Here is a 27,104-nt window from a genome sequence, read left to right as displayed (position 1 = left end):
TTGTGGATTTTCTTAATGTTTTCGCCGGTAACAACCTCTTTTGGGCATCCACTGCGTTCACCGTCTTCGGTGCTCATTTCACAACGTCTAAAACTAGCATACCAATCCTTGATGGTTGATTTTCCTGAGGCAGTTTCTAGAACTCGGCATCAAGCCAAGTTTTTGCTTCAACTCTATCTTTTCCCTTCAAAAAGCAATATTTTTTCAACACGCGAAATTCCTTTTTATCCATTTTTTTCACAATAACAAAAGCTGCTTCACTCAAAATGCTATAATTCACAAACTAATGATCTGACAGCTGTCAAATTTATACACGCATCTTTTGAGGGTTAGGGCTAACTAGAAAAACATATGGAATTTTAGGAATGTTCGTCGGGTCGGTCAGTCGGTCAGTCGGTCGAAATGTGTGGCTGGCGCTGCGATTGTTGGTCCAAACACTCACTACTATTTTTGGAAGGAATTTGCACGAGAACTAAAACACTTGTTGAATCAAACTTGTTTATTTTAACTTATAATTGATACATGTGGTCCACGGGAGAATTGACAGAATATTAGGTTAGGTAGAGGAAGTACGGTAGCGCTGTGGAAGTGGTGCTGTTGCAATGGGAAGGAGGAAAGAAAAAGAGAGCGAGACGTCGTCGTGATGGTCTTTTATAGCCTGGAACCGCATGGTACCAATCCACCGGCGTTGCCAACGTGGTTGAAATTGTCGTTGGTGAATGCGAGGTGGCCTAAAGGGTCGTGGCGGTCGTCACAGATTTAATTCTTGTAGCGCCATCTATGTGTCATGCCAATCAAAAGTGATTCGTAACATTGTTAATGATCAAACTAGGAAAAAAATGCATCGATTAAACAACTAACACATTTATTGGAACTCATTTATTGACAATAGTAAATGAACATAAACATAAAAACATAAATAAACATTTGGCTTAACTTTCATTAAGTGTCTGTATCCATGATTCCACCGTGGATTTGTATTGTTCTAACCATCTAATATTATTCTGCACGTTTTCTAGTGCGGTTTTCCTCGATGATGCCCCAGCCCCTGCCTCGGGATATTTGGCAAAGAAATCTTGCATCTAGAAATAAAATTAGTTTGAAACTGTCTCATATCATGTCCAAATGTTATGTATTACAAACCTCTTTTAAACGTTCTTGGGTTGAAAATGATGAAGTAACAGGTCGAATCATTTGTCCCAGATAGCGATCGTTTAGAGTAAATCGATCAACTAAATATTCCCAATTGTTCCTAAAGTAGAAAAGAAAATAAATATGGAAAACATAAGAAATGAAAAATGTTTCTATAACAAGAACGTTATAATGCAGTTTGATTTTGGTTTTTATTACTGTGAATTAATTAAAGTTAATATTTATTCATAGTTTTCTCGAGCTTTAATCCTTCCATCTGTAAAACATAAGACTGCTAACTGCGACTGCATGGTTGCCACAAGCTTGCCATATGATGACATGATGATAAAAAAGCTAAACTTCCCTCAAATGCGATTTACTCAAAAAACAAATTCAGACATTTTCAACGTACTGAAAAAATAGTTTATTCACATTTCGACGAAATGACACATACTGAAAAGTTAAGCCTGTGAAGAAACTTCAATATGAAGTTGGCTACCAATGCATCCAATGCGATTTAATACACAGGTACATTATCTGTTTGATATCCTTTAAAATTTATTTATAAGCTTGACATAAAAGTACATACCGGAAGAAATCCCAAACGAGATCGGTTCCTTCTGTGTTAGCAGATATATAACTTAAAACTGTAAAGTAATCCTGACTTCTAACGATAGTAACATCTTTTGCAAGTTCTATTAATCTGAAAACAACCTCATATTAAAATAATAATCTATAGTTAAACATTGATAACATACCTTTCTAACAATGAAACGTTCTTAACATTTGCTAAACCATTTACTAACTTCACTTTCTCACTGGCATCCGTTTCTGCTTTGTATACTTCTAATAATTTATTCCAAGTTTCTTCATCAGCATTAACCATACCTAAATTTGAAAAATGTATGTTAGGTAAAAGATTAAACTTAAACGCTAAAGAAACACTGAAAAATTATGAAACTATTGACCAAGAAAGCCGAATTAAAGCATAATTTGGGTAAGATTTCGGGAGACTGGGTGAAATCCAACATTTTTTTTTAAAATCTGATCCAAGTAATCTAAAATTATTTTTGAAAAGAACCTTGATAAGCAGTTATAAAGTTTAAAAAAAGAAATATCAAGAAACATATTACAATGATTTAGTGATGGATTTCTTCACAGATCTAACCATAATGAACCACCTGTTCTAAATTAAACATAAGTCATAGAGAATTATATGAAGAATCAGACATTCACGATCTGTGAGCCCATCGACAAGGTTTAGTGAAGAATGAAGCAACACTAATAACGGCATACTAAATGAGACAAAAGAGAAAAGAGTCTGTTAGAACGCTTGCTAACAGCATAGTGAATGAGACAAAAAAGAAAAATGTCTGTTAGAACGCTTGTTATAGATTGGTGATTATGATGACTGAAAATGTTTCTTATTTGTATTACAATGTATTTGTGGACAACAAAACTTACCATATTTATACACCAGTGATCTCAAATCTTGAGACAAGGGCTGTGTAGTATCATTAATCCAACTATTGAATTTCTGTTCAGCCTCATTCAGACAATTTTGATCTTCAACTGCACATGCTAAATTCAGTACAACCACACGTGTTAACCTAAGAATAATCATGTTATCAATAAATTAGTTAATCAATCAGCAATTAAGTAATAAATTACCTTGTTAATTGATCGTCATCTGGATTTTCCGTCCATGTAAAGTTATTGTAGGCATTTCCGACAATTAATTTAACGTAATTCTAAAAAATAGTTCACTAAAAATCTTGCTTATAATAATAAAAAAGACTACTACCTTAAAGGAGGTGTTTTGGGATGATTCTCTTAAATAGTCCAATATGGTTTGGAGTTTCGAGGATGCAACACTCCATGGAGCATAACTTAATTCCGTTGATAGTTTTCTACTCAAATCCAAAGGAACTCTACAATATATATTATTACAGTAACTCCATTTACGCTATAGTACCAAAATACCCACTTGTAAGACAACAAACCAGCTTCGGCAATACTAAATGATTCTTCAATGAGATGAGTTCTGTCCTTGACCTCTAAATTGTTGTATATATCGATAAGGTTCTGCCATTGGGCTTCTTCATAATTTACACGATAATATCCAATCTGATCGTAATTGAGTTTAAGCCAGGTTGCTCCGGCTGGTTTCTTAATTGTAACTGAAAAAAATTGTGATACAGACTTTTGGAAAATCAACACTTCATTAATTAAAAACTCACAGCTATCTTGATCGTATTGGAATAAATATAATTCAGTAGATTTTCCTAAATCGGTTACATATGTAATAGGAATTGTCCATTTGTATCTATAATGTATAATAATAAATTTTGTGAATAAATATCTTCAGGTTTTTATACTTTTGCAAGTAGTTGTTGGCTTATACACTCACTCACGCATTTGATAATCCTTTACGTCCCCATTCAGTATTAAGTAACTTATTTCTTCATTTACTTCATTCTTCATTCATTATCTAATTCACGATTCCATCATTCATTTCATTTATTAAGGGGTTATAATTGTTTGGATTCTATTCCCTATTTCTTTGTTGTCGTAATATTAGTAAAAGTCTTTTTTACTATTATAACAAGTTCTGCAAATAAGTACACACTTAACCAAAATGTGACAAGACTTTTCAAAATGATTACTTAAGAGTGTCTTCAATGTGGATTAAATCCAGCTAAAGTGTTCAGCCAGGTAAAATCAGAGAACGATAAAATAAGAAGAAAAGAATAAAATAAAAATAAGAAGAAAAGATTAAAATAAAAATAAAGAATAAATTCACAAGAAGCTTTAAAGCCTTTTAAAGATAGTAAGACAAGTGTATCGAAATAATATTAGCTATAATATTGAATGATTGATATTAACAATTGCTTTGAACTGTTTGGGTTATAGAAGGTAATTTTTTTCAGATCAAACACTTCACTACATAATATAAAACAAAGTCGCCTTTTCTGTCCCTATATCCCTATGTGCGCTTAAATCTTTAAAACTACGCAACGGATTTTGATGCGGTTTTTTTCAATAGATAGAGTGATTCAAGAGGAAGGTTTATATGTATAATACATGCATAATATACTAAGGCAACATTGCTAATTATAGAGGTTTCTAACGTGATGTCGTAAATTAACCTATTTTTTTAGGCTTATTTAGCAATTAGCAAAAACGCTGCCTAACCCTACGAGTTAGATCAAATTAATGTACTACAGTACACCATAAAAAGGTCTACAAAAAAGTCCGCGATGGTATATGTTAATCCTTATCGAATTAAGTACCTTAAATACAGTGTGCAATTAATATAGATCAATATGGTTCCTTACAGCATGTAAATTAAACAAATATTTTCGGAGATATTACAAATTTAAAATTTGCGTTTAAAAATGTGTAATGTAATAAAAATTGTATGAATTTAGATATTCCAAAGATAGCAGGAAATCTTCATAGTAAGTATAGGGGAAGAGGAATTGTTTTACTCCAAATTTAATGCGTGTATGCCAAGGGCAGTAATGAATGAACCAAAAATACTGGATCGATTTTAATCATGTTTTCATTGAGTGACATAGGCATATATATTTTATGCCCGTGCAAAGTCGGAGCGGGCCGCTATGTTTTTATATACAACGTTCATATTTTTTCTGTAGTGTATTTAATTTAGTATCAGTATTGCACCCGTGCGAAGCCGGGGCGGGTCGCTAGTAATAATATATGCGCAGTTTTAATTAATTCCATCACATCACTGTAGGACTTGAAAAATTTCTAGAAGAAAAACTGAACCAAGTGATTTTCATAAGTATCTTTTGTAACCTGTTTAGTTTTAGAGAAACCACACAAAACTTGGATAGAGTCAAGACAAGTCCCTGCTATACGATGAATGTGTCAAATATAACTAAAGATGTGTGCGGTCTAGCGTTGCGATAGAAGCCTGCTTCTGCTTTAGTCCTACTAGTTGCTGACAATGAAAAGAAGGATCTGTTTTCTCGTTGTATATGTAAATAAATCCAAAAACCAAACGAATCAATCAACCTAATTTGTGGTATTAAGGAACTATTCTAGTCTAGAAATTTGAAAAAATTGTTATTTTTTCAAATTTAAATTATTTTCGGAAGTATAAGCTGTTTTAGTGACGCGGCATCTAAAAACTAATCTGACTAGTATCGACTTAACTACTGAACCAATTCACTTGAAACTTGATGGTAGCCATCGTATCATAGTTAAACTGTAACAAAATGTGAGTTTTTGCTGTTTAAAAAAATATTTTACTTGAAAAAGTTGGTTATGGTATTCAACTTGACAAGACCTCAAGCACCCAATCTCCAATATATTATAAAGGATGATAGATGCATCAACATCGTTAAGACTATTTAGAGTAAGAATATAGTGTTATATTGGGCGACTTGCAGTAGTTATTTTATAAAAACTGTGCTAATAAAATATTGTTTAATATGTATCTTGGTTTTGAAATATAGTCATAAAAAATATTGAAATTTATTGGCAAGAACTTTCCCATCGATCAACTAACTTCCTCGTTCATTCAAGCACTCATTTATTAATTACACATTCACTTACTTTCTCATTTATTAGTTTAACAATTGTAATTCTTACCCGTATGTTGTATTTGAATCATAAGATGCATCGGGATCTTTCAAAAATCGTTTCTGAGTTAAAATATAGCTTTCAGATGTATTGTCATAGGTAGCAGTTACCACTGGATAACCCATCTGAACCGTAAATGTATCGATGATTTGGGAAACATTAAAAGAATCTCCCACCTAATAACAAATACTTGTTAAAAGATATAAGGTATCAAACCCTTAAAATATCTTACCACAGCTTGAATTTCGTCCAAGAAATTTTTAGTGACAGCGTTACCATAGGCATACTTGTTCAAATAATTTGTAACACCTTTTTGGAAATTGACCACTCCAACTGTATTTTCTAACATTCGAAGAATTGAGGCACCCTAGAAGAAGTTACAAATAAAATTCTGAAGAAGCATTAATGTTACTGCTTACTTTATTGTAAGAAATAGTATCAAAAATTGATGTAATTTCATCAGGCGTGGTTACAGTGACAACTATAGGATGGGAAGATAATGTGGCGTCTAAAGATAACACTGGATGGAGGTCCGAGATTTGAAATTGGGACATCTATAAAATTGGAAACATTGAAATAATAATCCCGTTTTCTTTAAACTCATGGAAACCATACAATATCCCATGTAGGTTCTGCTGCATCTGTTCCTTTGAACTCGATATAACTGGCGAAACCTTCGTTAAGCCAAAGGTCGTTCCACCAATCCATTGTCACTAAAAATAAGATCATATGAGAGATATGGTTAAAAATCCAATGCGTTTTAAATTCACTGAACTTACCCAAGTTTCCAAACCAACTGTGAGCCAGCTCATGGGCAATTACTGTAGCGACTCTTTCTTTATTAGCTGAAGAATGGGTAGTGTCTGTGTATAGTAAGGCGGTTTCCCTGTACGTTACCAAACCCCAATGTTCCATAGCACCAGAAACAAAATCTGGTATTGCAACCATATCTGTAATATACATATTCTATTATTGTTCTATGTATTGAGGCTTTCAGTGAGTTGCCATGCAAAATATAATCACACAATAAATAAACAATTAATCATGGTAATTAAACTTTTATATTTTGAACACGAAAAATAATATTAATATCTGTAATAACTTACCTAATTTTGGTAACGGATATGGTATTCCAAAATAATCAACATAATATTCTATAACTTTTTTTGCTACCTCTCCAGCGTACGTTGTTTTATTCAAGTTTCCTGGACTAGCATATACTCTAAGGGGTGTCAATGTACCTAAAGATGAAATACTAATTACTAACATGTATATTTTATTCATAGATTGCTATTATTCTAGGGTATTGTAGTGTGTATTGCCAACATATATATTTTAACAGTATTGGATGTCAATATTTTCATCACGAATTGCTACACAGGTCTGCAAAACAAGTTCTAAGAGCTGTTTAGGTGTCACTATGGAAGAAAAATGTCAAGAAACAACGTAATTTCAAAAACATGTCACTGAAATACTGCTGGAAAGTTGGTAAAATACTTTTAAAAATTAGTAATACATAGTCTATCCAAAGCAGCATTAAACTCACGTCATCAATATGTATAATGTTGTATAATGTATTACCTATTACAGTTTGTAAATTCTTTTCAATACCAGAAACTATTTTCCCTCTCATTTTATTCCAGTTAAAAAGAGATACAATGCTATCTGATCCGTTCGAACATGTAACCTACAAATGTTGTTCGGTTGTCAAATGTCTGCAAAATTCTTCAAAACATTAGTGCCAGTAAACAGTTAAAAACCGGCTGTATTATTAGATAGAGTATAGTCCTTCCAATAAAACAGTCAATGCATGTCATAGGAGACGTCGAATATACTGCCCAATGCAGTTTGCAAAAAATGTAAAATTAGTTTGAAACTTGGAACGAATTGTTTACCTAGCTAAAAAGAGACACATGTAACCGAATCAGTATATTATATTCGATTTGTATTGATACTGCTCGACTCTGTTGCCAAATGTCGACGAAATTCTTCAACACTTTAGTAATAATAATTGAAGGTTAATAGACAAACGTTGTTTTGGTGCTTTGCTAGTTTTGATAAATTGCTAACCGCTGCTTATTATTTGTGATTACTCTGGTTGAAAATGCCGTAAATGTGGTACTGTTATGGTAAAATAAATTATATTTTATAACATTTTTTATCATTTTATTTATAAAGTTAAACGTGGCAACATTGCGACGTTTTGACGTGGTAAATCGAGATGACGTAAGCTCACTGCTACTTTGGATAGACTATATACAATATTTGATAATAAAGCTTTAAATTTACTAAAAATATGATATAAGAACATAAACTGGTATTATATATCATACATAACAAAATAAGAGTAGTTGCTTTTAGCAAAATAAAATTACTTATTTATAAATACTTACCATTGTTATTAAATGATGTTTCTGTATGGGTAAAATCAGAAACAATGAAACAGGACAAATAAGTGGACATAGATACCGTTTCTTCAAAGGTCACCAAATCATTATTATCATCATAACTTTCTGTTTTCTAAAAGACCGAGTTGGTACAAGTTTTTAAAAATATTTTTTAATAATTGGTTTTACTTACCGCAACTGGGTAATTGGACAAAGCGATGTAATTTTCTTTTTTCGGCTTTAAAAGATGTACGATGTATTTTGCTTTCATGTTGGGCTCATCGAAACAGGGGAAGGCTTGTCGGGCATACGTAGGTTCGAATTTTGACGTTGCAATAGTTCTGAAATTAAAATTGATACATGAAACACATATGAAATACATAGTAACAAATAATAATAAACCAATTACAATTTTTATTTATAGGAAGATTAATATAATAAACTAAAAGAGTTACTGCTACTGCATAAGTCGATGCATGAATTTTATGGTTTTGACATCTTTCTACAAAAAATAACATACAGTATATACATTTTATGGTTTTGACGTCGCTAATTATCAAACGCTTATTGTTGTCGAAATGAAAGAAATCTACTTCATCTATGATATCTCCTATGTCGGTTATAATTTTAATGATTTAAAAGTGGTGATTTTAGTGTCACTGACTGAGATAATGAATTGAAAAACTTATTGGATTGATTAAAACCCAATTCGAACTTTCAAACAATTTAACTGACTTCTTAACTGAACTGAAAATGTCCGTTCAACTGTTTCAACAACGAGTTCAGCTTCTCGTAGATTCTTCATCGGAATACAAGCCAGGAATAAAAAAGGAAATATATAATCATGCAATATTTTAGATCTTAGAAGGTGGTGGTGTGAGATTAACAAATATCGATTTCAAATCTTCCTTAATTCATATGTTTTCCTGTCCATTCATTATCCAAAAGTTGACTCAAGATACTTTTAGATAAAAAAACTTTTTTTTGATACTAAATGGCTTCAAAGTAATCAACTTCTTTCTTAAAAGGAACTCAAATGAAATTTATAAACTTGGCATGGACAAAAATGGATATTCTTCATATATTGACTTTTTTAGCTGTTTGATAGAAAAGCCTCCACATAACTACAGCAATATGTGAAGAACTAATAGTTTCCTCATTTTACATACATGCTCAAAGCTAATGCAATATAATATTTTCTAACCTCGCTTGATCCGTTTTGTTTTTAGAGGGAAAGAAATACTGCTGCAATTTGAGTAATATTCTTGCCTACCTTGGCCATCGACACGACTTTCTTTTCCTATAGTAATCATTGCCATTACATAAAATCTGTGTGTCGTTAATACGTTCGTCACTTATTACTGGCAATGGAATAAAATAAATATTAGCACTAATGATAATTGTTGTGATAATTATATTAAAACTTAATATGCTATTAAAGACATAGGCTAGACTATACCCTACATCTAATCTTATACCAATGGAACTTTCGTCTTGGGTAGAAGAACATATGAAAGATACTAAATACCCTCGCAAGAATCGAAGTAACAAAATTAGATTACGCATTTGATCAATCGCAATCAATCTATGGGGTATTAATAGCAAGTCTAATATACTCACCATACAACATTTCCAAAGCAAAATGTAATAACTGTAATAGATCCTATTAAATCAAATGCACTAATGAAATGTATTTTTTTACTTAAATTTCATTGGTTAATGAAATGTGACGTCGGAGATGTTATGTGCCGCAAAAGTATGGTAACTTTTACCACAGAACCAATCTAATCTATTCACAGCAGAAAGTTTTCTATTCTAGGCAAATAGAAATTTAAATTGATCAATCAGATTACTTGAATGGGCGACCATATAACCCCATCTAATTGTGATTGAAATCTAATTGAATGTAGTGAAACTTTTCTCCAGAGACTATTGAGTTTACTCATTTCTATAGGTAAATTCTACATGTTTCTTTCCGAGATATTATCAGAAGTGAAATAATTCGTTTAAGATGCGACAATCAGCGCACAATTGAAGAACAAATTCAGAGACGCAGATGACAATAGTTTGGACATGCCTATCGTTATATACATAATTTATTATAAAATAAATCTTATAAATAATTAATTAAAATAAACTCATAAATAATTTAAATCGTATGAAAATAATTATTTTTAAAATTTCTGAAATGTTTTTGTTTCTGATTGTCATTGATAAGTGCTATTTGTTACTGTTAGCTCGTTAGGTATTACCAATTTCTTTATCTTAGTCAACTAGGGTCGCAAGTTAATAATAAATATATTTAGAAATTAAAAAGATATGTTTCAAAAATTTAACCGACTTCAAAAAATAAACTCACTAAAATGTAAAAAATTATCAAATTTTTAATGAAAAAAAAAACATTTTAAAATAAAATATGTACGTAATAATCGTAATAACTAAATAAAAAAAGTCGATACCGTACCCAAGTAGTTATATTAAATTAGACTTGTTTTGTTCCTTTTTAATTTTGTGTTTGTTTGTTATTACAATGATTATTACGTACATATTTAACTTTAAAATATTTTTTGTGACTAAGTTTGATTATTTTTTTACATTTTAGTGAGTTCAAGTTGGTTCAATTTTTTTTGTAATAATATTTTATTTCTCTCTTTTTAGTGTTGGATATTTACTCAATAAATTACACAGTTATTTTATTAAGTATTACAATGGATAAGTAAAAACACAGTCCGTATAATGAGAAATAGGAATAAAAAAAAATAAATAAAAATAAGGAATGTTTCAGGCACTGGGGCCCTCTATCTAGTCTAGGTGATTTGACAAGTGTTCCAACCAAGCTAGAAAAAAGAAAGTTGCCGCTCTGTTCGGAATCGAACCCGCGAACTTCGCGTGTGAGCTTAACATTCTATTACAGCATATAAATAGTTGCCTACCAAGTTTCTACGACTTACGACTTCTCATATGATATGGTTGGTGTGTAAAAAGCATACAGTTTTTATACATTATTACCAACAAATATCTATTTTACAACATTATACCCAAATATCTGATTATTTTAGATAAAAAATATGTGTAAACCTTGTACGTGCCTGTAAAATTTGAGGTTTTTTAAGGATCGAACAAAGAACCTCCTTCTTTTTAGAAGTCGGTTAGAAAGACGGTTCGAAGAAAGATCATAATACAAATAAATGAACCAATTTTTTTCTCTCATGAGACGTGAACATAATTGTAGAGGTAAAAAAATGAGAGACAAATTCTGAGTACTGCCCGGCAAACGCACATTTCATCAAAGCAGGAGACAAAACTTGCAGTTGAATCATTGGAATAAAAAAAATACATTGTAATTTTTTTTACTGACAATAATTTCCATAACAATTCAACGAATTTCTCGACAATTGACGATCATTCCCGCCAATCATGACTATATAATTCTGTTAATCATTCAAATATTTGAGATTATCATAAAGAAACGAAAGAGATGATGTCATAAAATCGACTTGAACTGTATGGTGATTGTTCCCATTAATTAAAAAAACCTGTATTGTAACGAATTAATGATAAATCCACATAGATATAACACCGTTATCTACGAATAACTCTTGCTTTCTGCGCAAACCGTGTGTGTGTTATGTATGTTTTAAATTCATTTTAAATGAAACTTTCTCTTCTTGAAATATGCTGTAGGGGCTGACAAGACCGGTAATAATTTTTAAGAAATTCCGCAACGTTAACACCATAACGAATCCGTGTTCATTGTCTCGTAATTTTACTGGATAATTTTAATTCTGTTATGGTCCTTTTAGTAACAACACAATAGTTCTTTTATGATTATTAAAACAAGATCTATAATTGTTAGTTACACAGTTAATTGTTAATAGTGTTAAAAAATATCTAGCTTAATTTTATATTAAGAAATAATCAACAATTAAAACATTCTGTTGGCAATTTTAATTATTATTGTCCATTGACTACTCCGAATCTACACCAAACAATAATTCCTTCAGACTACCACTATAAATAGGTCTGCAGAGCCTAAAAATTATAAAAATTCTTAAAAACCGGGAGTTTTATTTATTCACGTAACCTCCAATATAAAAAGGAAGTTCTTTAAAATAACACACTTTAGTACTAATTTGAGTTATATACTATATTTATTTATTAATAAGATAATGAGGCCCACTTGCTTTTAAAACATATGCAACTCTTTGCGGAAGAGATTCGTAGACTGCTTGAACAGTTTCCAATGGAATGTTGTCCCATTTTTGTACAAAAACATGCGCCAATTGCTTCAATGATATTGGAGATCTTCTCCTCATCTTTTCTCTCTGCTCTGTGCTTGACTGTAGGGTGTTGTAGAATATACTGCAGTAAATTGTGCTATTATATACCAAAAGACTCATATAATAAATCAACTGAAAGTACAGCCATTATCGTAAGGGAAAACCTGCAAAGAATACCTACAAACCAATGATAACTATAGAAGAACAATATCTGCCATTTATAGTCCACCAACATTTTTCATTAATATAAAAAAACTCGCTGCTTTAGTTGCCTGCAATACATGTCTTGAAATATTAATGAAACGATTTAAAAATGACAATTAACAACCAGTTTAATATGGGCTCCGAACCACGGTCCTCGGTATTAAGCCTACCGACTGACCAGTGACCAACTTAGAGACCATCCCAGAACACTCTGGGTTCTTTCTAAATCGGTCTTACCCAGCCTGATTACTGGCGTGACTGGGATGATTATTTTTTGTCGGATTTTCCAATGTTGCTTAAGATATTTACAATTGCATTATTATTACATCCATGCACCAGCATGATATTAACTCGCGAGTATCGCAACAGTAGAAGGATCGTCCTGTCGCACTGACCACTGCGCCAACGAAGCCGGCTTGATATCACAATTAAATTATATTATAAAATATATTAATTGATAAAAATCACAGAAAATAAAAAATCCCTTGACCAAAGTGCGAACTGTTAAACAACAAAATTTATACATTTTTAAAAATACCAATCCCATTGACTTTTTTTAACAGAAACCATTGAGTAAGTCTAAAAAAAATCCAATTAATTTCAAAATGTTTATGTAAATGACACTTCTAAAACTGCGAATGGACCGATTCATAAACTGCCTAAAGATAAGTCGTTATTTTGACTTGGTAGTTGGTATTTTTATTAAAAAATATTTAATAATATTTTTCTTAATAACGCTAACATCTCATAACTCCAACTCTAGTACTTCTTGAACTGTCCTTATATATGGCGAGGTTGTGCATTATATAAAACTACTAAACAACTTGTTAATTAATTAAAAAATAAACTGAATAAATGTATCTAAGTCTAGCTATAATTAATTTGCTTTTTTTTATTATAGGCTCGTAGCAATAACATTGGGTTTATGTGGGTTGGACCTATTGCTACTACTGCCACAGTCTATCTGCACTTTTTAAATGTAGAGTAAAGACATATATTCGCTGATACAGATGTTGAGGCTTCTAATATTCTTCATGATATAGTTTGAATTGCAGGGTCATATGGCTCGCGAATTAGTTTTTTTATTATTCTCTTAGAACGCCAACAATCTGCCCATGGGCAGTAAGTATTATTATATGATTCCAGTTCAGATCATATTATAACCATCCTGACATGTAGAAGATTACTTCAGTAAGTGATCTCCTGTACAACTTATAATCTAAATCTTATTCTAGATACTAATCTAACTTATTCTAACTATTTATATTAACTTATTCTGGAGATTATTAAATCTCACTCTATGTGTTTATTAATCAGTTCATATGGCAGATTGCGTTTGAGCCTATGCACTACACTGTCATCGCGCACATTTAACTGTCGAGTCTTTCACTAATATCCTTTCAGAGTACTTCACTAACACTCCGAATCACACTCATTATGAGTTCTATGGAGATGTCGCGCTGAATCAGTTTGTTGGACACGTAATATGGGGCATCGACGATGACTCGCAACACTATTCTGGAACCTCTGGACGATATCTATGTTAGATTTGCTAGTAGTACCCCACAGTTCAATACCATAAGTCCATATTGGTCTAAGTTTTGACTTATACAGAAAACCTTGTTATCTAATGATAATTTAGATTTACGTCCTATCAGCCAGTAAATTTGTCTTTTTGTCGTTATATGTTTTTTCCATGTCAAACGTCGATCAAAATGCATTCCCAGATATTTAACATTATCTGCTTAAGTTCTGGGAAGTTCATGATTATTCAACTTTACTGAGGGATATGTTCTTCTACAAAGGGTGAATGTCACATTGGTAGATTTTGTCTCATTTGCTTTGATACGACACGCTCAAACGCATTTCGACTTCGTTAAAATGAAGTTGAATGAATTAATGAAGAAAATATTAAAGTAATGACAAATGACGGGTCGCCTACTATTGTAAATCTCAACAGAGTTCAGTCAGAGCATGTGCAAGAGTTCAAGTACTTGGTATCAGTAATACAGGGAACGAAAATGGCATCTACTACTGAATTCATAAGCCGAATCGGATAAACTGCAAGAGCTTTTGCTTTTTCAAGTTGGTGCAAGTGGAGAAACGGAAATTTTCGAACACTTATCTTGTCAATCTTTTTGTATGGTTCCGAGCCTTCAACATTATTGCAGCCTAACATCTGTAAACTTAAGTCAAATTCTACATGTCACTTTTCAAATCGCATTAGAAATGAAGTTATTCGTTTAATATGTAGGAATCAGTACACAGTAGATGAAATAAAAATCCAGAGACACAGATTATAATAGTTTCGACACGTCTGCTGAATGAAAGGTGAATGAATTCCTCACAGACAGTGGCGAACAGCAAACAGAAAAAGACATGGATCAAGATCACAGAAAGCGATCTAAAAATGGGAAACTAACACTATCCATAGACAATCAGAAACACTCACGGATAAAAATTTTAAAAACCCATGCCGTAATTGATATCTCAACAGTAGGAAGACATTTCCGTCACCTTAACCAATATGTGTTTCTTAATGTATTGTACAAGCGTTGCCGGCGATATTATACGCACACATTTGCCCTTTCTCAAATCATGTATATTATATAACTGATCTAGTGTCTGGTTAAAACTCTTTTTATAATAAAATGAATATTAAACCAGTCACTTATTACACCGACACGGAAGTGATAAGACTGGTAAAAGCAAAGGTAATTAGTATTAGATATATGTAGTTTAATTTTCTCTAGTTACAAGGCAATAGCTGTTGCATTTTTAACAATTTGTCTTTGATGTAATTAAAGGTAGTTCTACGTGCGTAGGTAAAGTGAATGGTTGTACATCGTGTTGGGTAACCGTATTTATTGTTTATTTCCAAACTGTCTAATTTATATTCAAAGAAATTGCCATTTAGAAGAATTCCAAACATATATACCTTGTAACAGTAAAACGTTATTTTCTAACTAGTACTAGGGTCGGGAATTGCTTTTTTTCAAAGCCAATTTTAATATTACGATGCTTAGAAATGATTTATACTTCCAAAATTGATTTTTTAGATATTTTTATAGCATGAGCATGTCTTTATTCACATTCTTTATTTCTTAAACTCGGTACGATTAGAAATTAATCCCAAAACAATCACTCAATCAAATCAAGGCTGACTAACTATTTATGAAAACTTATAGTGCTACTCTGTCTTTATATCTAAACAACAAATAAAAAAAAACAGATGGAATCAAAAGACTATATACATATATATATATATATATATATATATATATATATATATATATATATACATATATATATATATATATATATATATATATATATACATATATATATATATATGAATTAATTACAGAAAAATAATAGTACAGTTACAAATACAAGTTCTTTTCGTTAGAATTAGATCAAGTATGAAACAGGGTGTATACATTAATAGTCTTAAAATTAATATTGTCCTAACGAAACGGTGCTAAAAGAAAGGTAAGTAAATATTGCAGTAAATCATAGAAATAATTTTTATTGTGTCAATTTCTCTCCAGATATATATTCATATAAGTGTTCCTTATACAATGCATATACCATTTATTCGGTTAAATGTATAATTAAACTTATTCAAGCGAAAAAATGGCGAAAAATAATGACATTAGTATTCCTCCTTAAAGGATTTTTTATTATATAATAGAAACTAATTTTATATCACTAAACGTACTATTTCATTGCCGTCTATAACAATCTGAAAAATTTTAATTACAGATAGATTCCACCGTCAAGAAATTGAATACTTTTATAGCATTCTTAGCAAGCGATGATTGTGCTTACTCCTACTTATAATAAATAATTGCAGCCATTGACTTACAAAAGAAAAATTAACCTTGTATTGACTGTATTCATGAAAACATGACTAAGAATTACAACATTAAAAATCACACTAAATTTATTATTACCTAAGTACCACACCTAACACTATTTAAATATAAAGGTTTGACATCATATTTAAATATCATTAAATCATATTCATGGTATGAGATCACTGGCATCAACTGTTTATTATCATGTGCTTGAAAATATTTTAAGCAGTGATATCTATTGGTGAAAATACGAGGTAGTTAACAGTTACACAACCTAACCTAACTGTTAAATTTGATGGTTCTACATCTATATGCAAACGCTAATCATGGAACGAAAACTATTTTCGACATTTACTACCTTCGTTCTTTGGTTTGAAGAAATCTGCCACCAAAGCCACCTGCCAACATTGTTAGTCCTAAATTTCCGAAAAAGAGTATTAAGACGAAAAACCGTGATATTGTTTATTACGAATTTCTTCCACAAAGCCTGTGCAAGCTCAAGAAGTTATGAGTTTTTTTGGGTTTCTTATGAAACTTTTGGTTTCATCATCATAATAGACCTTCAAATAAACTGTTGGTTCTTCCTGACTTTATGGAGATTAAAACTAAATTGAAGGAAATCTTAAAGGGCACTTCAGAAGTTGAGATCTACAACTGTTAAAATTAATATTTTAAGAGTATTGGCATCAATGATTCGTAAATTAATCACATTTCATTAAACTCACAGCCCTCCTTCCTTCTACACAACTTCCCACTAAATCTCTTTCTATTTTAGCATAATAAACATTATTGCAAACTAGAAAATCAACAATGGTAATGGAATATCTTGGCGGAGATAATTTCATCGATGCAAAAGCACATTCGAGATGATTTTACTTCGTTTTATTCCATAATTATGCAATTTCCTCCTGACAATTCAGATAATTTATATCACTTGCTGGATTGCGAAAGAGATTATTTAAATTAGCGTACATTTTCTATTGTGGTCCAATGCATGAGATGTAAATTGAAATAAATACGGACAATTATTGCTAAGGCGTATTACTATTAACGTAAATTACCATTTGACTAGATTTGAACGTTCTTCTTGCATACAGTTGAAATAATTGCGTAATATTTCAATTTAGCTTTAATAACACAATTTACGTACAGAAATAATAATCGAAAACCTGCAATTTATAGCAATAACATGAAAAATAAACAAACTAAATGAGAGCAAAACATGTATTGATAAAACTTATCAAAGTATGATCTAAAATTACTTTTATTTTCTGTCTAATATAACGAGTTATTGACAAAGAAAATTCAGTTTAGGGAAAAATAGGAAAGAAAATTTTAACAAATATATAGACTGTGCAGGGGATAGACAAAATAATATGAACGCCAAGCAATATAGTCTATTTTGTTGCATTTTGGCAACACTGCAAATAATGCGACGCTATATATATATTGCTTAGTTTATGTCTCAAGTTTTGTAGGTTATATTTCAGAGATTCAGATTATACGCTTTGTTTTGCGACGGTTAAAACAGGCAATCAGTGAAATGTGTCTACCAGAGGAAAGAAGGCAAATCGCTATCAAACACATACATATCAGGTAAATTGAAATGTCCCCGGCCTGACACATGGCGCCCCTAGAATTAAATCCATATGTTTTTTAGTTAGCCCTAACCCTCAAGAGATGCGTGTATAAATGTAACAGCTGTCCGATCATTAGTTTTTGAATTATAGCATTTTGAGTGAAGCAACTTTTGTTATTGTTAAAAACCGAATAAAAAGGAATTTCGCGTGTTGATAAAATATTGCTTTTTAAAGGAAAAAATACAGTTGAAGCAAAAACTTGGCTTGATGCCGAGTTTCCGGACACTGCCCCAGGAAAATCAACCGTGTAGGATTAGTATGCTAAGTTTAGACGTGGTGAAATGAGCACCGAAGACGGTGAACGCAGTGGACGCCCAAAAGTGGTTGTTACCGAAGAAAAAATTTAAAAAATCCACAAAATGATTTTGAATGATCGTAAATTGAAATTGAATGAATTAGCAGACACTCTAAAGATATCAACTGACCGTGTACATCATATCATTCACGAATATTTGGGTATGAGAAAGCTCTGTGCAAAGTGGGTGTAGCGCAAACTCACTTTTGACCAAAAACAACGACGATGATGATTCGGAGCAGTGTTTGAAGATGATTAAACGTAATAAACCCGAGTTTTTACGTCGATATGTAATCATTTCATCATTTCACTTCGACATCTAATCGACAGTCACATAGCGTTATTGGACTGTTTGAAGTTTGAAGTGAAAGTGCTGCTTCACCAAGACAATGCACCGTGTCACAAGTCAGTGAAAGCGATGGCAAGAAGACATAAATTGGGCTTCGAATTGCTTCCTCATCCACCGTATTCTCCAGATCTGGCCCCCAGCGACTATTTCCTGTTCTCAGATCTCAAAAGAATGCTCGCTGGGACGAAATTTTCATCGAATGAAGAGGTGATCGCCGAAACTGACGCCTATTTCTAAGCGAAGGACAAATCGTACTACAAAAATAGTATCAAAAAGTTGGAGGGTCGCTATAATTAGTGTATCAGCCGTGAAGGGAATTATGTTGAATAAAAAAAACTAATTTTGCCAAAAAAATGTGTTTTACTATGGTAAGCCGGAGACTTTTCAATTGACTTGTTTGACACACAGCCAAAACGGTTCAGTCTAGGTTTAAAGATGATCACAGTATCATCATCATCTTCTCTCGTGAGTAGATTTCCATCTCCAACATTACTGAAACAATTGGTGGGTGTTTCGGTACGAGAATGAGACGATACTCCATTAGAAACGATTTAAACACTCTAGGAATCTATTCCGAGAAGAAAGGCAGTTGTTTTAACAGCAAATAATAGCTCTATACCTTATTAACAACTAAATATTTTGTATTTGTCAGGTATTCATATTATTTGGTATATAATTGACGCTTTTGTGTGTGCATATGCAATATATCATGACAATTTATTAGAAATCGAAAGGCTCAAACCAGGTTACCTCAAACCCTATTACGAAATGCATAAATACGATTGTAATTATACGTCAAGTTTTATCTATTTTTTTAATTCTCGTTTATTAAAACGTATCTAGTAAGATAAATATTCGAAGGTATAAATCAATCAAATGAGTCCTAGCCGATTTCGTTCGGTCTTGCTTTCGAAACTTTCTATTGTTTTTTAACTGTTTTCAACCAATGTAGTTTACACATTCTAAATTATAAAACTAAACTGATATATTGCATTATTGAAAAGCGTAATACTGAACTAACAGAGGTTAAAATTAGAATAAGTGTTTGAACTGTTTACTACTGATGTATTCCAATTTATAATTTAGTGTTTGGTGGAGCCAACAGGTCATGTTGTTTTATAAGATGTTAAAGCCTGAAAATATATACAGGCGATTTGTCATAGACGAATATTAATCGCAGAAAATTGAAGCAAAATATACTTTGAGTAGGAAAAAAATATACTGAGTGAGGAATTTTTGAACAAAATTTAAAATATATTTTTTTTTAATGATAAACACTAGTTGCTAAACCAATACAGTTCTAAGCTGATACGAATAAAAGAAGGAAAATAGTACAATAAGGATTAAAATGTCCTGTATGTTATTCCAGACCGCTGTAATTAAAGCTTTCTACATGACACCGAGTCTTTTCTGTATTCCAGGTGCGATTTTTTTTATGTCAATATTGCTGGTTTACCTTTGACACCATAATATCTTTCCTCGAGCTTTGTTTTGATGGCTTCAAACAAGTAGCAGTCACTGAAACTCATATTAAATATAAAGTTATTTGAAGACGATACGACAACCAATGTAGAGTATCTTGGTATTCTCACTTTAATTTTTGGAGAAGTTTGCCAAATGAGGAATAACACATATTTGCCAACGTTAAAAAAATACAACTCTTATCACTAAAAAAACATAAAGAACCCCTGGAAAGTAATCTGAACATTAGAAAATTAATAGTTTTGGGGCTACTTTCTCAGAGTACAACCAATGGAGCATAAAGTTTGATGTAAAATATTCTGCAACAATAATAACAGGTGAATTGAAAAGTCACCGGCCTGACACATAGATGGCACTATAAGAGGTGATCGCCGAAACTGAAGCATATTTTGAAGCAAAGGGCAAATCGTACTACAAAAATGGTATCGAAAATTTGGATGGTCGCTAAAATCAGTGTATCACACTTGAAGGGAATTATGTTGAATAAAAAAAAAATTCCAAAAAAAATGTTTTACTATGGTAGGCCGGGGACTTTTCAATTGACCTGTTAATTATTATTTAATCTCTCCACTAGCAAAGCGTTGATGATGAAGAAACATTTATTTTTATTCGATTTTAATATTTTAAAAAACACTAATCAACCAAAAAAGTCCATCAGTTGAAGAAAGATTAACATCAGGTGAATTTTCAACACAAAAAATATTAAACTTGAATTATATAACAAAGGGTCTGAAGGGGATCTACATGTCAGAATGATAAATATCTTCAGTTGGAGAGTTCATGCATCACATAGTTACATAATTTGTTACCATAACTTGATTTGTTTCATTTTGTGTAACAAACATAAACGTAATTCCTTAATTACTTCGAATAAGTTTTCAACATGTCGCTGAATAATATTAGCACATTAATTTAAAAACAAAGATAAACAATGTCTGAAAGAAAGTAAAGAAAAATGTACCGAGGACAAGCTTCAAAAACACCGGAGTAACCCAACCGCGAAGAACATGAAGGTTGTTTGGTCACGTTTATAAAATTAACGCCAATCGAATGACGTATATGTAGTGTTTCTTTTTGTTTTTAATCAGGTAACGATTTTCACATATCTCTTTTAGTGTCAATTTTCATTTGTTAAGGCATTTTTACAAATCGTATGTTACTTATTGTGGAAAAATACAGTATATGACGATGAGTCTGTACGACATTTTAAGAGAAATTTAACGAAAATAATATTCTAAAGTCCATTTTCAAAGCGCAATAACTTTTGATTATATTATTAATTGATTATAAATATCGAATATCCAATATACACGCTATAGTATAGACTTTATAGAATAAATTAATGCTAGAAAAATGCTAGATTCCTCAAATACTGTAAGAAATTACATTGATGAAATATAATCTATACTCGCTTGATTAATGTTTACCATTTATTGTAACACTGATATTAATGGTGTTTTATCATGATTATATTATATATAGTCTATCCAACAAAATATCCAATGTTGCCACATCAATTTAAAAATTTAATCTACAACGTTTGCCTGTTTGTAACCTCTAATTATTATCATTAATGTTTTGAATAATTCTGCAGACATTTGACAACCGAACTACTTACTAAATAATACCACTACCAACAAAACCATTTTAGATCGATTCTGTTACATGTCCCGAAGCTTTATGCTCATTCTATCTCCTATTGACTATGATGAAATGAGCAAATATGATGAAATAATTAACTATGAAAAACTGGCAACATTTGGCAGTATATTCTACGTTATCGATGACGTGTGTTGGCTGTTTTATTGGAAGGACTATATACCACACGTCTTGATAACAGCAATGGTCAACAAGGACTATCTACTGTTACCATAGTGGCAAGATCAAATTGCATTAAGGCATGAACGTTATTTTTAGATAGATCGAAACTTCTAAGCTGATATGAATGAAAGAAGGAAAATAATACAATAAGGATTAAAATGCCCTGTATGTTATTCCAGGCTGCTGTATTTAAAGCTTTCTATATGACACCGAGTCTTTTCTGTATCCCAGGTGCCATTTTTATGTCAATATTGCTGGTTTATCTTTGACACCATAATATCTTTCCTCGAGCTTTGTTTTGATGGCGGAAACTCATATTAAAAATAAAGTTATTTGAAGACGATACGACAACCAGTGTAGAGTTTTTTGGTATTCTCACAATTTTTGGAGAAGTTTGTTAAATGAGGAATAACACATATTAACCCCAAAAAAAATATAAAGAACCCCTGGAAAGTAATCTGAACATTGGAAAATTAATAGTTTTTGGGGCTAGCTTCTCAGAGTACAGCCAATGGAGTATAAAGTTTGATGAAAAATATTCTGCAACAATAACAAGAGGTGAATTGAAAAGTAACCGGCCTGACACACAGATGGCGCTATTACAATTAAATCCATGATTTTAGTTGGATTATTACTTTGTGAATTATAGCATTTTGAGTGAAGCAACTTTTGTTATTGTGAAAAAAATGGATAAAAAGGAATTTCGCGTGTTGATAGAATATTGCTTTTTGAAGGCTAAATTATTACTTTATACTTTTAAAGACTTTTAAATTATTGCTTTTAACTAAAATAACTAAATAATAAAAATAACTCACTAAAAATTAAAACATAATTGAACTTAGAATTGTAACATAAAAAAAATATTTTAAAATAATATATATATATATATATATATATATATATATATATATATATATATATATATATATATATATATATATATATGACTAATATGGAAAATCTAAACAAACTAAGTATTTATATTCTACTATACAGACACAATTTAATTTAATAGCTACCTAAACCTGCTTATCTATTTAGAATATTCTTTTAAGTACTACCAACTGACTACTTTGAAGTCGATGCCGACACGACAGGCCAAGTAAAGGTGGAGTATGAGGAAAAACAGGAATAAAGAAACAATGATTGAAAATAAGGACCGCTTCAGGCCCCGGGGTCCGCTACTTAGCGTAGGTGACTTAACAAATGTTCTGGGGTTGCACAAAGGTACCCAATATCAAAATGATCCAACCTTATTAAAACAAAGTTTTTCCTATTATTGTTAATGCCCTACGTATATTAGAAATGATGACATCAAAAGTCCAACGGTCAGCGAAGAAATTATTCCAAAAAAAAACACCAAGAGAGAATGTGTAAACATAAACACGTCGGAGTACTACAATTGCTCAACACATTGTACTTATCCAAAGGTCGAAGAAACAAAAAGTCTTTGAACTAATATAGTTAAATCATGTTTAAAAACTCTTCCATATTATAAAACATTGTGGGGTGTAACAGTGGTACATCCATCAAATACTAATTAACTTTCTCTCAGGTATGAACTTTAAGGGCGTGGTAAATAACTAATTGTAATATCTGCGAACATATTAAATATAAATAATGCCAAGAACAATCGAATATATGCTGCACAACTGGACTGGCAAAATTATTTCGTAAAGCAAATATCATTTTTAAACAATTATAGATGTATTCTTAATAGCACTATCAAAAAATTAACAGATGGCCTACCCTACAACTCATATGGAACAAAAATAAATAGAAAAAACCTCGACATTTTCTTTACGTTAAAATTTCTATATGTGCATATTTGAAATGAAAGTTTGCACAATGCATTCGATGGTACCAATTTCTCTCCACAAATAATATAAAAGAATACATTTTATGAAATATTCATGCAATGCCACCATATTTTAATGATCTTATATATACATCGCATCACAGCAGAACTCTAAATGTAGGTTTTAGTCTAAAATCTAAAATAATTTTAAGTGAGTTCATATGACTTTATACTAGAGAATAAATATTATACGGAATTGTTAGTTTTCTACCGCAATATGAACTATGAACAAGATTAAGTATTCAGTACTGGTTACAAATAAAGAAAAGTCCAAATTATATATTGGTATTTGGTACAGTTGTATTGATTATTCAATACAACTCTATAGAATAGTTAATATAAGAAAAATAACAAATATTTTTCAAAAATAATGTTGTTTAATAAACAGTACTTGGGACATTTTCACAATATGGTAATTATGGCAAAAGAAAAGCTGAACAAAACAGACTCACAATCAAACAAGGGTACTTATTAAGAAGATACTCCCAAATAACCAAAGATAAACGATTTAATTACCAGCTATGTAAACAGTAGACAAGAAGCAAGATCATATCATATCAAACTTTCATTTATCATCACTTAAATCATTTAAATTTACTTCTTTGGAGATATCAATGTGCATCATTCCTGAAACAAAATTACAAGAGATATTTTCTTCACTAACTACTAAAATTTTGATAGTTTAAAGACCTACTTATCTGGATATATTAATATATCCAAGGAATATTTTAATCAATAAACATTAATAAAAATCCTATTTTAATTATAAAAATACACACATTTTAAATACTTCCATAAATTTGAGCAGTACTGTATATGTTTAGATACAGATAAGCACAAAGCAAACTACACGAAATGAAAGAATGATGCTTCTACGAAAATAAAAAGAAAAAAATTAAAAGCTTAATATAAATCACAAGGTAAAATACCAATATAGGAAAAATGCCTTAACTTTAAATGCAAAAACACATTAAGCGGAAACTAACGGTATATAAATATTCTTACCATTAATATATCTCATATATCATAACGATTGGAAGCAATAAAAACTAATAATAATGAACTGATTCGAAATTGTTAAAATACTGATATGACTCAAGATTTTTACGATTCCTAGCATAAAGTTAATTTCGACAAACCATAGAATATTATTAAGGTCAATTAAGATTGATATATGACGAAATCTCTATTAATTTAATAGCATACTATTGTTTTATAGACTTCTTGTATGCAATAGAAAGTAATCTAATTTAAAATTCGAAAACTATGATCAAGTTGATATCCCCGTTATACGAGGGTTGGTTTTTATATTTTGTGTTTGTACTGGTACTAAAAGTGGTTTTTTAAAACTAATGCAAAACTACCTTAAACATAATGTAATTTTTTACATATTTAGCAAGTATAGTCAAAAGTTAAAATGATTTGATACTCAATCATTTTTATTTCAACATATCAAAAACTGTTTCAAAAAAATCATATTTCCACCACTGTTCTGTTCAAAGTTCTTTTACAAAGTTCTTCAAAGTAATTTTACTATATATTTCTAAGTTATACTAGCTTATTTTTACTAAGCTGGATTATTATATTTTACTATTTATACTTTAATGATTTTAAGTGTACTATTTATACAAAAACTAGCTGCTAATTTGATGTGTATCTACAAAATATGACACCTTATTAGTATGGTCGTGGATAAATCGAAGGTTATATATTGTCACGATATTAGCACATTCTAAATTATATAATAATTTGGACTATTTTATCTAGAATATATAAAAACACTATAGATACTGTGCTAAAAATCAACAAAAAAATGTGTACAAAAAAAGAATGTGCGTAACATATCGTTGTACAAAAGTTACACTATAATATTTTAATTTATCCAATGAAGGGAATTATAATACACAAAAAATTATAAGTGTGGTAACATTGAATGAAGGATGGTTTAATTATTTTTTTAGTTAACAAGACAAAAGAAACTTAGTTCAAAGCATTTTATTCTTTAAAAAAAAAAGGAATATTACACCAACTCTTCTAAGTAATTGTTGATTGCAGCAACAATGGATTTAACCACTTTTCCTGTCTTTAGATTTGGAAACAGGAAGCGATCACTGAGGAAATTTAACTACAGCAAAGACGCTGCAAGTATGGCACATTGTCTAATTTTCTTCATCTCTGCTTAGATTCAATACCAGAGAACGTAAAATTCTTTACTTGGTCTGATTTGTTGTGTCTATTAAAATAAATTCCTATTACAACTTAACATCGTAAAGCATTATTTCAAACCGAAACACGTCTATTCTTATTGTCTAATTATCATTATGGAATCCAATTGTTCAATATTTTATAGCGATAAGGAAAATGTAAAGTATCAATAAGCTTCTTTGAGCTTCGGTTATATATATCATCAGTTGTTTTCATTAAAAAAAACTATTTGATCTACAAAATATTTGGCTTCATTTTAACTTACCAGTACTGACTTAAACCAGTTACATATTATACAACCCTGGTAATTTCAATAAACAGGATATTTATTGTAGAATAAGTAACCTAGACAGTAACATTTTATCAAAGAAACACGGCCTGAATATTGGTTATGTGACTTAAAAATAATATATAAAATTATGTGTTTGTTATAGCAATAAAAAATACCACCAACTCTTCTAAGTAACTGTTGATGGCAGTAACAATAAATTTAACCAGTTTTCCTGTTTTTTAGATTTGGGAACACTGAGGAATTTTACTCTAGCAAAAACATTGTGTGTGTGCAACATACATATGTTTTATTGGAAGAGGGTAATTTTCTTTTTCTCTGCGTATATTCAACACCAGAAAACGTAAAATTGTTTTCTTGAACTAGTCTTTGTTTTATAATATGTTCTGAAAATATGTCTAATATTTAGTCAACAACAAAATCTGAAATTCATCTCTTTTGCTTTTGTAACCTAACATCGTAAAGTATAGTTTTGAACTGGCACAGGAACAATTATTATGGAATCTAATTGGTCAATATTTTATGGTGACAACGAACATACAGAGAATTAACAAACTTTCTTAAGCTTGGTATCATCGTTTGTTTTTATTTTAAAAAGCAACTATTTGATCACTTTTGATCACATAAAATGATGTGTTTGTTATTGCAATAAAAAAATAATTATAATATTGTGTATGTGAAAAAGTAATTCG

At 30.8% G+C, this 27,104-nt stretch overlaps 1 protein-coding gene across 6 annotated transcripts in view; it reads right to left on the bottom strand.

The window, feature by feature from the left end:
- Positions 1-848: 848 nt before the first annotated feature.
- The window catches only part of LOC143191669 (glutamyl aminopeptidase), a 51,677-nt gene continuing 25,421 nt past the window's right edge, over positions 849-27,104 (bottom strand). For all 6 annotated transcript variants that reach the window (XM_076397008.1, XM_076397009.1, XM_076397007.1 and 3 more), the window contains 17 exons: positions 8,323-8,470; positions 8,136-8,262; positions 6,849-6,983; positions 6,522-6,692; positions 6,358-6,455; positions 6,162-6,296; positions 5,975-6,109; positions 5,752-5,918; positions 3,372-3,457; positions 3,119-3,311; positions 2,936-3,062; positions 2,803-2,882; positions 2,596-2,741; positions 1,890-2,019; positions 1,721-1,834; positions 1,144-1,252; positions 849-1,082 (listed from right to left, as the gene is read on the bottom strand). In XM_076397008.1, the coding sequence (XP_076253123.1) occupies positions 933-1,082; positions 1,144-1,252; positions 1,721-1,834; positions 1,890-2,019; positions 2,596-2,741; positions 2,803-2,882; positions 2,936-3,062; positions 3,119-3,311; positions 3,372-3,457; positions 5,752-5,918; positions 5,975-6,109; positions 6,162-6,296; positions 6,358-6,455; positions 6,522-6,692; positions 6,849-6,983; positions 8,136-8,262; positions 8,323-8,470 (2,251 nt within the window). In that variant the 3' untranslated portion in view covers positions 849-932. The remainder of the gene's footprint in view (positions 1,083-1,143; positions 1,253-1,720; positions 1,835-1,889; positions 2,020-2,595; positions 2,742-2,802; positions 2,883-2,935; positions 3,063-3,118; positions 3,312-3,371; positions 3,458-5,751; positions 5,919-5,974; positions 6,110-6,161; positions 6,297-6,357; positions 6,456-6,521; positions 6,693-6,848; positions 6,984-8,135; positions 8,263-8,322; positions 8,471-27,104) is intronic.

This window comes from Rhynchophorus ferrugineus, unplaced genomic scaffold (assembly GCF_030347505.1).
Source record: "Rhynchophorus ferrugineus isolate W39M unplaced genomic scaffold, kcgeb_rfMv2 rfM2, whole genome shotgun sequence".
Lineage (NCBI taxonomy): Eukaryota > Metazoa > Arthropoda > Insecta > Coleoptera > Curculionidae > Rhynchophorus > Rhynchophorus ferrugineus.
The sequence above is the reverse complement of the archived record's forward strand: the minus strand, read 5'-3'. Positions and strand labels throughout refer to the sequence as shown.